The sequence below is a fragment of the Hyaena hyaena genome, unplaced genomic scaffold (assembly GCF_003009895.1).
Source record: "Hyaena hyaena isolate Hyena2069 unplaced genomic scaffold, ASM300989v1 scaffold_1706, whole genome shotgun sequence".
Classification (NCBI taxonomy): Eukaryota; Metazoa; Chordata; class Mammalia; order Carnivora; family Hyaenidae; genus Hyaena; species Hyaena hyaena.
The window spans coordinates 169,412-185,698 of record NW_024082342.1 but is presented as its reverse complement, the minus strand read 5'-3'; the positions used below and the strand labels follow the sequence as shown (position 1 = coordinate 185,698).

The following is a 16,287-nucleotide window of genomic DNA, read 5'->3' as shown; positions in this document are numbered from 1 at the left end:
CTTGGGGACATGTCAGAAATGCAGATGCCAAGCCCCACCCCAGGCCTATTGAACCAGAATCTACATTTTTAACAAGGTTTGCAGGCAATCTGATGCACATTAAAATTGAGAAGTCCCGTTATAGGAAGAAGTTGCTATTCTGATCTCCATGTGTACCTATTATAAGCCAGGCACTATGCATTTTCTCATTTAATCTTTATAACATCCCCTAGAAATGGGTATTATCATCACAGCTTATAGATTAGACATTAAAGATGCTCAAGGTACAATCACACAATGACTAAGTCTTAGACCTGGGATTTTTAATCTAGTGTTGTCTATATAGTCTATAGTCTTTCTTTATTCTGAGACACTCTCTAATTGTGCCAGAATTTAAGTTGTTTTCATATGTGTCTACCTGTACTGAAGACAGTGCTCTTTAGAGAAAGAATTACATCATTTCTTTCCACAGTGTCTGGAACATAGTATGAGCATAATAAATATTAGTTGAGTATTTAAATATCATCAAACCATAAAAGATGTTTTTTTCATTCAAGTTATATGACATATTTCCATCTTGGAACTGTCACAATGAATGAGAGGTCTTTGTTCATATGAACAGCTATCCTGATGACCAACACTTTGCTCTGGTTCAAAGCAATGGTGTAAATACTCAATGATTGTGTACCTCATAGAGGGTGGTTACTGGGCCTCCCATTCTAGTCCCTTCTTTCAAGTAAAGATGACTAAAGGAGGAACAAAAGGAACAAGAGAAAATGATAAAAGACTGATGAGGAACTTGGACAGGCTTCCTGGACAGAAGGCCATGAGCAAAGGTCAAGGTCAAGTCTCTCTGCCTAATTGTCAAGAAGCTGTAGTTTGGAACATATATCCTTTTTGGTTATGCATTATTCCTCTGAAAGTTTAGTAAAGTTTTTTTTTGTTTGTTTTTTGTTTTTTTTACTTTCTACTTTGTTTTAATGGACACTAAAGAAAAAGGGCTTTATCCACAGCCAGACAGCCAGGACAGGATAAATTGGTCATCCACAGTGAATCTGGGCACAGGAGAGAGGTAGTGTATCCTCAGCTGGAGACTGGGAGAAAGTAGATGGTTAACAATTTGCTTGATGCTGGAGTCAGGACAAGCTGAACAGCCTTCCTAGTTCAGGGTTTAACACCCACAGGTCATCAATGGTTTTATGTTTTTCAAGATAGCTGATGTTAAACTGGTAAAATTATTACAAAGAAATAGAATATCAAATGGCTGAGAGTAGGGGTGTGAGAGGAAGTAAAGGAAGAGAGAAATGTTGGGGAGGGCCTGAGAATAATAGCATGAAATCTAATTCCTTTTTGTGACTTCTATCAGGTTATAACATCTGAGAGTAAGGAAAGGAATTGAACCTATGCATTTACAGCACACGTCAAACTTCTTAATCCATTGCATTTCCCCAAATTGCTTTCTCAGACACAAGTGATTGACCTTGATATGGACTAAATATTTGTGCCTCCTACCTACCCGTCCTTCCTCCCCCAAATCACCAAATTCGTATGTTAAAGACCTAACTAACCCCCAGTATGATGATATTAGAAGATGGGGCTTTGGGGAGGTAATTAGGTTTAAATGAGGTCATTGGGTTGGGGCCCCCATGATGGGGTTAGTGCCCTTACAAGAAAAGAAAGAGACACCAGAGCTTCCTATCTTAGTGATGTGAATATACAGCAAGAAGGCAACCATCTGCAAGCTAGGAAGAGGTCTATCACCAGGAAACATATATGCTGATAACTTGATCTTGGACTTCCCAGGCTTCAGAACTATGAGAAAATAAATTTCTGTTGTTTAAGCCATCCAGTTTATGGTATTTTTTTGCAATAGCCAGAGCTAACACAAACCACTTTGGAAGTTTTGAATATTTTTTGTATCAAGAAGATAATTTGCATTGTAGCTTATAGGCATTAGTATGGCTATTTTCTTTGTCATTGTGTTTTGAAATTTGAATATGACAGAATTTTCAGAGTGGTAATTCGATCCCCAAACAAATCTTTCATAAATGAGGACTTCATTTTTCCCTTTCTCAAGCTTTTTTTTTTGGTTATAAATAGGTGAACATTAAGGTTTTCACAGAAGGCAGATGACAAGTGAAGACATCCAACAATGTGGAATACCTTGACCATTCAACCTTTGACTTTTCTATAGAAATCCTCAATCAGTTTCAGCAAAGTCTTTACTTGTTCCTAAACATATAGCTCTTATTTTTCACCTGTGCCTTGGTTCAAGTTCTCCCAGGAGTTTTGTTTCTGCTCCTCCTCTCTATCTATCCAACTTACTCCCATACTTCAGAGGAAATACCACCTATTCCATCATGCCTTACTCATGGGTTCCATCCCATATGAATCTCCTTTTCTGAGCTCTCATTCCATTAGTGGCTTTGTGTCTTAGCACTTAATCTCCGGTAAACCATGCTAATGAAATGGATGTGGTGTTCTAGGCTAAACGGATAAAGTCAGACTTGGCTGGACTTCTTTCTGGCCAGAGGAATAAAATGCATTCATCTTATAGAACAGTTTTCTGTTATTTAGCTCACAGCAGACTGTGAGTTTCAGGAGGGCAGGGACTCTGGTTCATTCTTTTCTGTACCCTTCTTGGTATCCATCACAGGGCTATTCACCTGGAAGCAACTGTTGAATTCACTTGGAATATGGGAAAACTCTACCTTTCTGAACCATCTGAGTGCAAATGAATGAATGTGTAGAAGGTAAGTGAAGTCATTACAATTCCTCGAGAGGTCAAGACTTCCTTCTAGAATAGGAGGTTTCATGTATGAACCACCATGGTGCTCACACAGCATAGATGTGGTGGTGGCACTCATCCCTCAGCGGGAGATGGTGGAGTAGGTGCAGAAAGATGAAGCCTGGTCAGAGAAGACACAGGATTGTTTGTGTCTTTCTAATAAGGCCTTTACTTTCTTAATAAGTAGGATTTAGGAAACCCCTGAGTGGAGATGGTAAGTAATTTTGTCTTGGAGTGCCAACTCAAATCCATTTATGTTGGCCGCCTAGAGCAATGTGTTGAAAAGGATTTGAAAGTAGCTTCTGGCATTAGTGGAACATAATTAACCAGCAAAGTGGTACTGGCATGGTTTATCTGATGAGCATGACCTTGACACTATGGATTTTTGTTAGTGTTTTTTTTTTTTTTTAACTTATTTCTGAAAGAGAGAGAGACAGTGTGACCAGGGGAGGGTCAGAGAGAGAGACACAGAATCCGAAACAGGCTCCAGGCTCTGAGCTGGCTGTCAGCACAGAGCCTGATGCGGGGCTCGAACCCACGAACTGTGAGATCATGACCTGAGCCGAAGTCAGACAATCAACTGAGGCACCCAGGTGCCCTGACAATATGGATTTTTAAAAAGTTCATAACAGGCTTCTTTCCATAAAACTTAACAATTTGGCTGCAGACATAATATATATTAATAGAATTAGTGAAGAAAATATTAGAGTGCTACATTGTAGAACAGATTATTTGAAAGTAATATTTAAAACCTAAAAATTTATGACACAAGAATTAAATCACCACAGGCGGAAAGCAAATGAAAGTGGACAGAAAAGTTCAGGAAAAATCTTCCCTGGAGGAAGGTCTAAGCTGAGACACTCAGCTATATCTCAGAAGAGTGAGATATAGACCATGGTGGGAGAGAAGCTATGTTCCCAAAAGAGTAAGGATGGCTTGACAAACAGAGTAAGAAAAATGATACATCAGCCAAGGAATGGTTTAAGGGGGCAAAGGAAATTAGGAAAGGGGTATAATTTGATAGGAGACAGGGTAAGGAGACTTAGCTTTTTTAATAAATGGAAGTCAACCACACTGTCCTAGTGCCCCAGCTTTACCCAAGTGAGTGAGAAAGACAGGAACACAGGATCTCTTGTCTAAGGCACTGTGCTCTTTGTGGTGGCTCCATCCATGAAGACACAGGGCACAGACACTTGGAGACAATGTATGGCTGCTCTTGTACATCTGGGTGAGCCCAAGAGAAGGTTTCTGGGAGGAGTTCGGGCATAAAAATATATGAGAAATGAGTAGGAGATGAGGCAGGCAAGAGAGGGCTCATTCTGCCCAAGGATTATAGAGCGTGTTATAGAAGAATCCTCAAATACAGACACTGGGTCAAACACAAAAAACTGTATACTGTGTCTTCTCCCTCCACCTTTTATCAACTGGCAGGCAGTTTACTTAGCAGTTAAAAGCATGAATCCTGGAGACAGAATGCCTGGGTGTGAATGCTGTCTTTACCACTCTAAGGTACCTACCTAACTGCTCTAGTTCTTTCTGTACATGCCACACAGTTTCTGTAAGTCTTAAATGGGAAATGCTCAGAATAGAGCTTCACACATAGTAAGCACTAGAGCATTAGCTATTATTTGTGGTTAGAGAAGGTGATGGAAGAAAGAAAAAGGCATGATTATATACTTGCATATTGTGTCTTTGAAACTGACTGTTCCTGGGTTAGAAACCATATCATTAAACATTCTAAAAAAGTCTGCACATCTGAAAATTCTCTAATTGTACACATTGTGCTATTTATTTCCAAAATATGCAAAGAGTTCAAAAATGGTAAAGAGAAGGCTCTTTTGATACTATTCACTGGTAAAGTCAAAGCTTCATAAAAGCCAGAAAATAAATGGATAAAATGCTACATCTCAAAATCTGGAAACAGGGATGTTTGTCCAAATTATTCACTTTATAATGGATGCTAAAGGCAATACAACTGCTTTTAGTAAAATGACAGCAGTTAACCTTTACTTAAAATTAATGTTTAATGACTGTTTATGCTTTAGGAAAATAGAAACATTATAGTTTGTTGCCCAGTTCAACTACCTAATATGAGATAAGTCCTAAATGGGAACAGTCATTTTTTAGCAAAAAAGGATCTTAATCGTATGTTATAAATCTATCAAAAAAAGAACCACTTTCTTTTTTTGCCTTACAGAGAAAAATTCTACTGGGTAAAATATCACTTGCCAAAAACAGTTAAAGACAAACTGGAAAGGCTACCATTTAAGGGTAAGTTATTAAGAGGTTTTCAAGATGATTAACATATTTTCAAATTGATTCTCTGCCTCTAAACAGATGGATTTGTGTTATGCAGTATTTTAATATAATCTTTAATTAAATTAGCCTTAACAGGTGATATTTTAAAATAAAGTTAATTAGTATTTTCTATTCTAGCAGTTCAATCACATACCACTTGCTCTTGCCAAATGTTTTTTCTTAATTTTTTTTTTTTTTTGAGGACAAAAAGAAAAAGATCCCCAAATAATCTAAGGGGCAAGCTTAAGGTATGATGCCAATTTGTGATTCATGCCAAATGGGTAGTAAATTGGGGAACTTTGGGTCTTACATTTGGCATGGTAACTTCAGGACACTGACCAACAGACCTAGTGGTCTCATCATTTATAACCATCCTCAGGTTCTGCCAGGTTTTGGTATGGTCAGTGGAATCTTGCTGACAGTTTGTCAGGTTGGGTACAACATGTAGGAATCCTGGGCCCCTTTTTCTTATGTGTAGACACTCTTTCAAAGGAAGCCATAGCTACACAGCAGGACTGAGACAGCTTGAAGTCTCACTTTGTTCCCAGGAGAGAAACTTTCTTTTCGTCATGTACCAGAGTCAGTGCTTAGCTCCTTCAGCAGCTGGAAAGCTGGCTGTTTTTCTCCTTTTGTTTGCTTTTTCTTTTCTTCTGCTCTCGTCCCTATGCTCTTCCCTGAATATTTTTCTTGAAATGATCCTTTGGGTTGTTTTACAAAGTTAACCTCCTGGGAGATTGTCCAAAATGTACAAAAAGTATCTCATTCTTTTTGGTTTAATTTTGAACTTCAGAATTTAAAATTATGGAACTGTATATCGTTTGAGGAGATATTTAAATGACATTTATTTTCGGTGCACCTGGGTGGCTCAGTTGATTAAGCGTCTGACTTCTGCTCAGGTCATGAACTCACGATTTGTGATTTCAAGCCCTGCATCGGGCTCTGTGCTTACAGCTAGGAGCCTGGAGCCTGCGTCAGACTCTGTGTCTCCCTCTCTCTCTGCTCATGCTCTGTCTGTGTCTTTCTCAAAAATTATAAAATGAAAATAAATAACATTAAAAATTTTTTAAAAATAAATGACTTTTTTTATATCTTTGGAAATACTGAGTAATTTTTAAAGAAGGCAAAGAGGAGAGAATATAAAGGAGCAAAAGGGAATCACAAAGACAAATGAAAATAAAATAAAAGATCATTAAGTATACCAGAATTAAACAGCATCAGCAGCATGCTGAGTTCCCATGTGTGGTTTATATGTGCACCATGGTCAGATGATGTCATCCAATCACAAAAGCTACATAAAATAAAAACCTGATGTAATCTATTTAACCAATCAGGAAATATATATCTTTCTCATGTTCCATCAGGTACTGACATTACATTGTATTTAAGAGACTTTGTAGGACTATTGATTTTAGATAACTAATCAAAGATTAAGAAAAAAAAGAAACACTGGTTGCTTTGCTGACCAATTCTGTTTAGTTAAAATGGTCAATCTGTGCAGATGTGGCTTTAGGCATATAAAGTACTTTTACTAGGAATAGTCATTATAAGAAAGCCTTCCTGGAGTGCCTGGGTGGCTTAGTTGGTTATTCGGCTCAGGTCATGATCTCATGGCTAGCGAGTATAGGCCCTCCATCAGACTGTGCTGACAGCTCAGAGCCTGGAGCCTGCTTAGAATTCTATGTCTCCTTGTATCTTGCCCCTCCTCACCTCTCTCTCTCTCAAAAATAAATAAACATTAAAAAAAAAAAAGCCTCTCAAGATTCTGTGATAGCTGTCTAACTAGGGTTTATGTAGAAGTATGAGGCTTAGACAGAATTTGGCCCTAAAGAGCATAGTGCTCGGCCTTTGGTGACCCATGGTGGAGGTTAGACCCTGAGGATGAATATAAGGATTGGTAATCTAAGTTATTGTGCCAATGTGGAAAATGGAATGATTTGAGGTCCTCTTCCATGACCAACCCCGGGAGTGCTATGGGTAAGTTGTCTGAGGTGGCTGTTTATTTCCAGAGCCTTTTCTTCCTCCATCCTATTTCATATGGTTGTCAGTTTAACCCTGCATGCAGTTAAGCTGTGATTAAGGTGTCCCTGTATGTGATGTTTTAGAAGGTTCAGGTACAGTTTATTTTATAATAAAGGAGGACACCCGACAATAGGAAAAATCTTCCTTCCTTTTTGTGAGGAAGACCAACAAATCAGCAACCAAAAAATGTCTTTTGTGAACCTGCTAGGTGCCTGACCCTGTGGGAGAGCACATGAAACTGCAAGGTATGGCTTTGCCCTTTAGGACTTAACAACCTAGGTATGGACAAAAACATGCCAGCAAACTCATAGTCCACAAGAGAAATGTAAACTTTATACTACAGGCCATAAGCACCAAAGGAGTGGTGACCAAATGATGGGTTCCCACAGCTGCCTGATGGGATGAGATCAAAATAGGGATCAACTGATTATCATCACAGCAGGGGAAAAAAAAAAAAGCCAAACCATAATTCAAATAGCATTCCATGGACACCGGAGAAAAAATATAGAGAACTACAGGGAGTGTAATAATTGACTATTTTGTCAATATTAAACTTTCAATAAGAATCTTCTTTTTTCTTTTTCATTTAAAATAGGATTGTTTTAACTACCTTGCCAGACTAAACTTACATGAGCATTTGAACATGGAAGCAAAGAAGTAAGAGCCTTTGGGGTTAAAACTTCAATATGAAATGTATTAAATACAGAAGATTCCTTTATGAAAGGCTTCTAAAGTTGTCTTACATTTCTTAAATCAATCTGTAGCACATAATCAGTAAAACCGTATCATTTAAACAGAAAAATCATGACTTAGAAACTCACCCTTGTGCAGCTGTATCCTATTATGGGCTGTAACTTAACACATGAGTTTCAGAAGTTGTTAAAGTTGAGATCAGGCTAACAAATCTTAACTGTTACAAAAAACAAAAAAAAAAAACCTACGTTGAGATGAGACAGTGGACCATGAAGAAGTTCTAGATTTGATCATAGGATGGATATAGATCATATTTTACTCTGGTTTGTTAAATCTTATGTATTAAGAAATAAATATATTAAGACAGATGGCCATTAAGCGATCAAGAAGCCATTTTTTTCCCATTCTGAAAAGTTTTCCTCTGGGGTTGAGACTTTTAGAATGTAAATTTTACCAAATGTATCTACTAAAAAAAGGGTTAGAATACAGTGCTTGTGACACTGATAGCTGAACCGAAATCTGAATTTGTTTCTTAGTATAACTAAAAGAAAACTAGTTGTATCCTGTAATAAAGTAAAACTAGCATTTGAATAGGCTTCAGTAGAATGGACATACACAGTTTAGATGCTAAAATTATCAGAGTTCAAATTATTATAATTAAGATGCAGTCATTAATCCAAAATAAGCTGGTGAGCAGTGAAGGTTTTCTTTTTGTTTTTTTGTTTTTTTTTTCGTTATTTTTTTAAATCATATTCTTTTAGGCACACTTTGTGTGGTGGAATGCAGTGCAATATTTGTAGAGATTTTACAGCACAAGTACCTTCATCCTTTACGTCCTACTCCATTTCTTTCTGTGAAATGCAAAAACCATAAATGTATCATCAAATTTATAGATTTCAGATAACTCCCACTAAAAACCATGGGATGGGAAAATACTTTACTCTTGAGTATTTTTGCTATCTTGGGTTGCATACAGCCAGAACCATGATTACTAAGATGGTTTTAATAGTTTTATAGTATGGTCCAATTTTTTCAAAGGGTAAAAATGAACTTTTTGAAGTGTTCACCTATCTGATATACATAAAACCTTTCATGCTGAAAAATGTTACCCAAATGGAAGTTAACACACCTCCAATATGTGAGAAATTTTCTTCTAGTTGTGCAATGTTTAGTAAAGGAAACTTCTCATTTTTTCATGATGAAATTTGGGTATAAAACATACAAATGAAATCTAACATCTCATCAGTCAATGCTGGAAACTACACATTCTCATGGCTTTAATGACAACTATGATAGTTTTTTTTAAACAACCTATTTTAATAAAGTTTGCTTTATTTGGGTTTTCAGTTCAGTCAGAATGATTTCTCACTACAGGTATGTTTACATTTGCAAATCTTGCATCTTGCCTGAATGGGCAAAAAGATTTTTGCTGTTGACAAAGCTAAATTCTCCCTAACTTAGCATCAAGAAATGTGCCTCCAAAAGATGTCTATATAATATTTTTCCCAATGCAACATAAAACCATAAACTTGCAGAACGAATCTAGGATTATGGCCAACTCCAATGGTTCGCTGTTGCTTACACTTCTGCATGACTCCACTTGCCTTTACTGCCTTGTCTCCACCTACACCAAAATCTTGTTCTTGTATTGCCTGATCTTCTTTGAACAAGCTGTTCTTTCTCCTCAAACATACCCTTTCCCTCTGACCCTCCTGCCATACTCCTGTTCAGATGTGCCTATTTAATGGGTTCCCTCCATACTTGCAAAAGAATTCATTTCAATTCTTCCTTCCCTGTCCCCTCTCCCATTTTCCTATAACAGCACAAATGACATGGTAATGTAACACCTCTGGGAAGCAATGTCTTGTAGTGGCTAAAGGTGAATTCTGGCTCTATCACTCATTTAACAGTGTCACCTTGGGCAAGTCGCCTTAATTTCCATGAGGCTCAGTTCCCTCACCTATAATTAACAATAGTACCTACATTACTGTTTGTTTGTGAATAAATGTTCCTAGCATAGTGCCTGTCATCACATGATGAGAACTTGATATCCTAGCATTACTAGGAATGGATAAAGAGTGAGCCCAAAAATGGCAGATAACATACTATGCCCTTGTCATGTGAAGAGTTAACACTCAGAAGAATCTGAATGTGCAGCCATCTTGAAATCCTGTGGATTTCCTTTGAGAAAGCACATGAGGAACTGTCAAACAGTGGCAAATAAATAGTAAGCTTGCACACACTCTCAAAAGAGCTGACAAGGGCCACTCTTAGGATAGCTCATCTTTGGTTGTGACATAGGACAAATGAAAAGAAATTGAATGTTGCACAAAGCCAAGAACAGGAGGCAATATGGAGATATGCCTTAATTTCTCTGTAAAGAGATTCTGTCTGGTGGTGTAGAGACTTCTAGTGCTACTTGTTACAAATATGAGACATTTAAGTAGTAGAGAACAGTCCAGTGACAGCTTAGATGAGCAAATATTAAATTGAGACCCCATCTTATTTAAAATGTCTTTGCATTGTTTTTCATGTGAAACATGAAATAGGGGGAAAAAGAAAAAAAAAAAACTTCTTATGGAATTCATTTCTTTCCAGGAAAGAAAGTTAAAAAAAAATTGCAACTATTGCTGGGTGAACACCTTGTCTAAAACAAATGAGAGATTTAATTCATTGCAAAATGCTATTGGGTGCCTCTTTGGCTGAGAAAAGCGTCCAAATTATTATTTCTTTAAATGAATGTAACTATCCCCATGTGTATCCATCTCAGACCAGAAAACTCTCTGGGTGCTTTTCCTGACCAACTTGAAGAGAAAATTCAATTTACAATTGCTTGTTTTTAAATAAACCAAAAGCCACTGAACGCATAAAATTAATCAAATGATCATTTACATCCCTTGGATTATGTGTTTCCAAATAATGAAGAGAAAAAAACCCCATCTTTGTATTTATAGAAGAAACATTTTAAGAAAACCATTTTTAGAGTATGTGGTGTGTGTATCTTTTAATACTCCTTTGTTCAACTGTTCTGGGTTTTAAAAATTCTTGGATTGGCTTTTCATCTTGCAGGAAAGCAAGGTAGCAATTTTTCTTAAGGGTTTGGCAGTGATGTGCTCAAGTGCTTAGCCCTTTCCTTCTGGCAGGAAGAGACTGGACTAGGGTGGGGCCAGGAGTGACTAGGAGGAGAGGAGGCTGCTCAGAACCTGCCTTTCAAGGCTGATGGCAGCTTTTTACAAGCTGTGTAAACGATGAGTGTGGTGGCAGCAGTTTTTGAGTGTGCCAAAGAAAATGAGTCCACGTGCTAACCTCTGGCACGTTCATGATAGGTTGCCAAGGCATGGCATAACCCCCAGACAGACTTTTGATGTCCTGCCCCAGAAAGTGAGTAAGCCCGTTCCCATTTATTCCATGAGGATGGTGAGTGGTTGGATGTTTCAATGTTATATAAAAGACTGCTGATGTAGAAATTTGGCATTTGGCTTACTTTCATTTAGTCATTTTTCAGATTAGAAACACCTGAAACGAGAGGATCAGGAGTTTAATACTCACACCTATTAAGCCATGCAAGCAGTTGCAGAGTACAGCTCATTCCAGGGTAAGTAGGCAATGCTATCTGATCAAATTTGAGTTCTATGTTAATGAATGAAATATATAAAATTGGACACTTCTTTATTTTTCCATAGAAAAGAGTTCCTGCAAAGGTCTGGATGACAGAACATAATGTGCACACTTTATTTAAACCCTTCCCTTATTTTATTCTATTGGCTAAACTGTAAACAGTTCCTGGGATTTAGTACAATTTAAAAAGTAGACCATATAATTTCAGAGTAAACTTCTTGAATTCACAAGAAATTCAATGAAAACTTGCTCCTCTATCTTTTTTTTTTTTTTTTTTTTTTTTTACAGCTTCCATTCTCCAAACCCGCAGCATAAGACCCCTGGTTCTATACAATTTATCTAAAGCTTTGAGCAGGTCAAGAGCCCTTTTATACTTCACTAGTGAATTCAGTACTATTGTAGGAGAAAGACATTCTTTCCTTCCCTTTTCACTTAAAGAAACACACTAAACCTGAATAGACTCCAGGCTAGATTGGGGGAGGGAGGGATTTTCATTAGTCTAGCATAGCTATTGACATATGCTTGAAGACAATATTAAAAAAAAAAAGACAGAAAGACGGAAAAAAGTTAGGAAGGAAGAATGGAAGGAAATGAAGGGCTTTCACTATGCCATTAAAGGGCATACTGGTAACAATTTAATTTCTAAGAAGAAAATTTTACAGGATAAAATGGCCTAACATTTCTTTATCTTCATCACACATATGAGAAATATAAACTAAAAAAACATCTGGAAACTAACATTATTCAGCAATCAGAGAGCAAAAATCCAAAGCATTGATGTTTTGATGGAAACAAACATAACAAGATTCACAAAGAAAGCTGTAACTTATTGAAGAAAAAAAAATTCCATATGCATTTCACCTTTTGGGCAGTTCCATAGCAAAATTCTATTTCAGAAGCCCTTTGTAATATGAAACTCAATGTAGATAAGATACAACATGAAGATAGCCTGTTTTGCAGCCGCAGAAAATCAAATTGGTTCCAGAAACTAAGTTACATGACAAACGGTATAATAGTATTGCTAGAATTGGAGAGCTTGATTGAATTATTTTTCATAATCATTAAAAAAGATTTTGAAATAACTTTGCCATAGCTATTTAGATTTTGGGGGATGGGGACATTGCAGATGTGGGATGACTAATTTTACTGGCCTTTTAACTAAAGTGTTATAATTTGTTACCAAAATATAAGTGCTTACTGGTGATTAATTATTGTTTGTTTGCAATAAAAATTTTCAGACAAACACAATATTTGACTTAACACAGTTAATATATGTTATGGAGGGTTAAACAGGTTAACAAATATAGAATATTTATCATTTCTAAGTTATTTTTAGTTCTTAACCTCATTAGCAATCAGCCTTGTTTTATTTAAAAAAAGCTTCTGGAAGAGTTCATTAAGTCTTAGGTGAGGCTTATATTTTAGGAAAGATTTCCAAACAGTTAGCAAGATGTATCACTGACAAAATAACCCAGCAACTAATACTCGTAGGTGAAATGAAATCATTTTCCTGACTGAAGTCAGGAACAAGTTAAATATCACTTAGACCACAGCACACGACTACAGAGATTTAGGAGAAATCATACTTAAATAGGATGTGACTAGACGTTTAGGACTATTTTCAGAAAAGTTTTTCCCCTTCAGTACTTACAGTCTTTGAAGACTAGAGCCGGGTCTCTGTGAGGCAAGACTTGGGCAATGATGTGTCTCAGGGATTCCAAGGTTCTGTCCATCTTGGGTCTGCCTGTGTGAGCCTGCTGCACAGTGTCCTCATGCCTGAATTCTTGCAGTCCTGGACTGAATTTGTGCAGCTCATTGATGCACAGGATTACCAAAGAATCCCTTTTAACATCTGCCAATCAGACATTTCCCAGAATCTAAAGACCCCTCAGGGGGCCCTCCTCCCAGGCTCACTTATCTTTGTTGTATGCTGAGCTAATTAGCTCTAAAGGCTGGCTGACAGGCTTTCCCATTGCTTCCTTCTGTTAAACACACCCACCTACAGGCTAGCTGGGGAAGCTCGCTAATCATGGGACCAGCTTTCCTCTCCAAACGGATTTTGCCTGAATGGTGTGCAGCTTTCTGACTTCGGTATTTCTTTTGGTCCTCCATCTTCAAATGTGCTGTCTCCCAGTATAAAATCAAGAAGGTTATTTCTCAAAAACATTATTTTAGTAAAAAAGGAATTTCCAGCTCAGGACTTTCAGTTCAGAATTAGTATAGTCTAAATTCTTTTTTGGTAAATATATGCTATAAAGAGTATGGATAGAGCCAAGTACCAGATTATGCTTTTTATTTGAATTGAGCATCTCTCTGGGAGCCAAGTTTAAAAGTGTTTTTTTTTTCCCATCACCCAGGTTATAGTCACTTCTGATGGGTAGTGGCAGGTAAAACCTTGGTGTGTCTTTTGGCTTGCCTAGGAATGTTTATTTTTGTTTTGTCTCCTCAAGGCAAATCATCCCCAAGATTGAGTTTAATGAATTCTATCATTCACTTCCTTTTATTTTGTGGTAATTCTTTCTATTAAAAATTTCAGGAGAAGGAAAAACATATTTTTTCAGTAGAATATAGGTAGTTACTAAAATATTTTAACAGATTCTTTCTCTATTTCCCATACTAGGTTAAATAGTCTTTCCACAGGAGACATAAACATAATTCATGAGATTTCATTGCCATAACTAGGATTCATACTAGATATAAAAGAACTGATTTTAATGGCTATAATCTATGTTAGTTTATTGAAGACTTGTTAAGGATTACTTTACTTTTATTTAAAATACTTTTTCAGAGTATGCAAAAGAGATTGCTCTCCAAATTCCAGATTCCATAACTATGTTGTGTTACATGATTAACTGAAAACAGTCCTTTAAATGGGGTGCCTGGGTGGCTTAGTTGGTTAAGCGTCCGACTTTCGCTTAGGTCATGATCTCACAGTTCGTGGGTTCGAGCCCCGCGTCAGGCTCTGTGCTGACTGCCAGCTTTGAGCCTGGAGCCTGTTTCAGTCTGTGTCTCCCTCTCTCTCTGACCCTCCCCTGCTCACGCTGTCTCTCTCTCTGTCTCCTAGAAATAAATAAACATTAAAAAAAAAAAAAAAGAAAACAGTCCTTTAAAGACAATGTAAAAGTAAAATGTTTTCCATGCGATAGGCTTCTTCAGCTAGATGATAGAAGGGTGGGCTTAATAAAAGGAAACAGAAGAAATGGGGCTGTTATAATAAGTCTTAACATAATGACTATTAGTAAATGCCCACATGGAGTATATGTCACATACAATAGAGACATAGGGCTGCCCCACTGTGCAAAGATATTATTATAAAAAAGGATGTGAAAGAAGCAGCACTTCTTGTTAAGACATTTATTTAGGGTCCCAAAGTGAACTTTACTTTACATGGGATGCACCAAATAGGAAATCATCAGTATCTTTGCCATTCATGAGCTTATAATGTAAAAGAGAACTAGATGGTTTATAGAAAAAAAAAGATTATACATTAATTGGACGCAGAGTATAAATGAATTCAAATACTTTCAGTATGATACTGAATTGGAAACCAAAATATATAAGATTCGCATTAGAGGGTAAGGAATTATCAAAGGAGTGAAACGATAATGTAAAAACTGGGCTTATCTTTAGTATTATATAAAAATATTTTGGTTGTGCATTGTGGTGGAAAAAATACTGAATTTTGTATTAGTAGGATCTAGGATTTGATCATTGTTACCTGTATAACTTTGAAAAGTCACTCATCTTCTCTGGGCTTCCTCATCTAGGAAATTAGGGGATTGAGCCGAATGATTTTTTTCAGATATAACATCTATGATTCTACAGCTATATTACAAATGACCACAAATATTATCACACATTTTCTAGCCTTCTGAAAACTCTTGCACATATTTCCTAAAATCTGGACTGATCTTCAAACAGATCACTTCTAATCCCATAGTAAACTTCATATCCTTTCAACAATATGAGAAGCAGAAATTAATAGGGTGAGTTCAAAGATACTCATCACACAACACCCCCCCCCATACACACAGACAAAAGAAAACTCCAAAAACAAACAAAACAAAACAGCCCAAAGATACTCATCACTAATGCTAACTAAGATGAAAGGTAAGAATTCGTTAAGAAAATTAATTTTCAATTTCCACAAGATTTTTCTAAAGAAGACAAACTATGAGTGTCTGCTTAGAGAATTCTAAAACAGCTTTGCAAAAATAACTCTAAAAAAATCATGATATTTACTTTGTTATATTTGAAGAAATGAAAAAAGAATTCTAGAAAGGTGGATTACACAACATTCTAGTTGGATAGTATAGTTTATTCTTTCTCATCAGGCCCAATGTTTAAGCAGAAGTTTTCCAAATCCTCTGCTAAGCATTTATTCCTTGTCTATTCATACAGACTTCTCTAGAGTGTTGTTGTAAGACAGATTAAAAAAAAAACAAAAACAAAAAAACAACAACTAACTCAGTGGTTTCTCACCCTTTTATGTCTTTGATGTAGAAAGTACCTGAAGGAGGTGGGAAAATCTGAGATAATCCTGTCTACTGAGTGCAGATTCTACAGTTCACATGTTAGATTTCACTGTCAGCCTCAACCAACTGTAGGCATATGCCAAAAGCAAAACTTAAGTATTAAAACAAGGATAGAGGACTAAAGTGAAAAGCAAAATGTTGTTTTTATAAATCCTGTTAGAATGCTACTCAGATGTGTGAGAAATGCCATCCAACTGACATATTTAGTGATCAAAACTTATCACCCAACGGTAAAAGGGAAAGACTCAGTACAACAGCATAACTTACTAAGCTCCCAGGGAGTACAGAACTCTTTGAGAAGATGAGAAATCAAGGTGGTATATTGTGCACTGTTTCATGCACAATGCAACAAAAGAA

General features: G+C 36.7%; 1 protein-coding gene across 1 annotated transcript in view; it reads right to left on the bottom strand.

Annotated features, from left to right (window-relative positions):
* Positions 1 to 13,191, bottom strand: part of LIX1 (limb and CNS expressed 1) — a 48,577-nt gene extending 35,386 nt beyond the window's left edge. Inside the window, exon 1 of the mRNA XM_039224684.1 lies at positions 13,047 to 13,191. Within this exon, the coding sequence (XP_039080615.1) occupies positions 13,047 to 13,128 (82 nt within the window). The 5' untranslated portion in view covers positions 13,129 to 13,191. The remainder of the gene's footprint in view (positions 1 to 13,046) is intronic.
* Between the last annotated feature and the right edge of the window lie 3,096 nt (positions 13,192 to 16,287).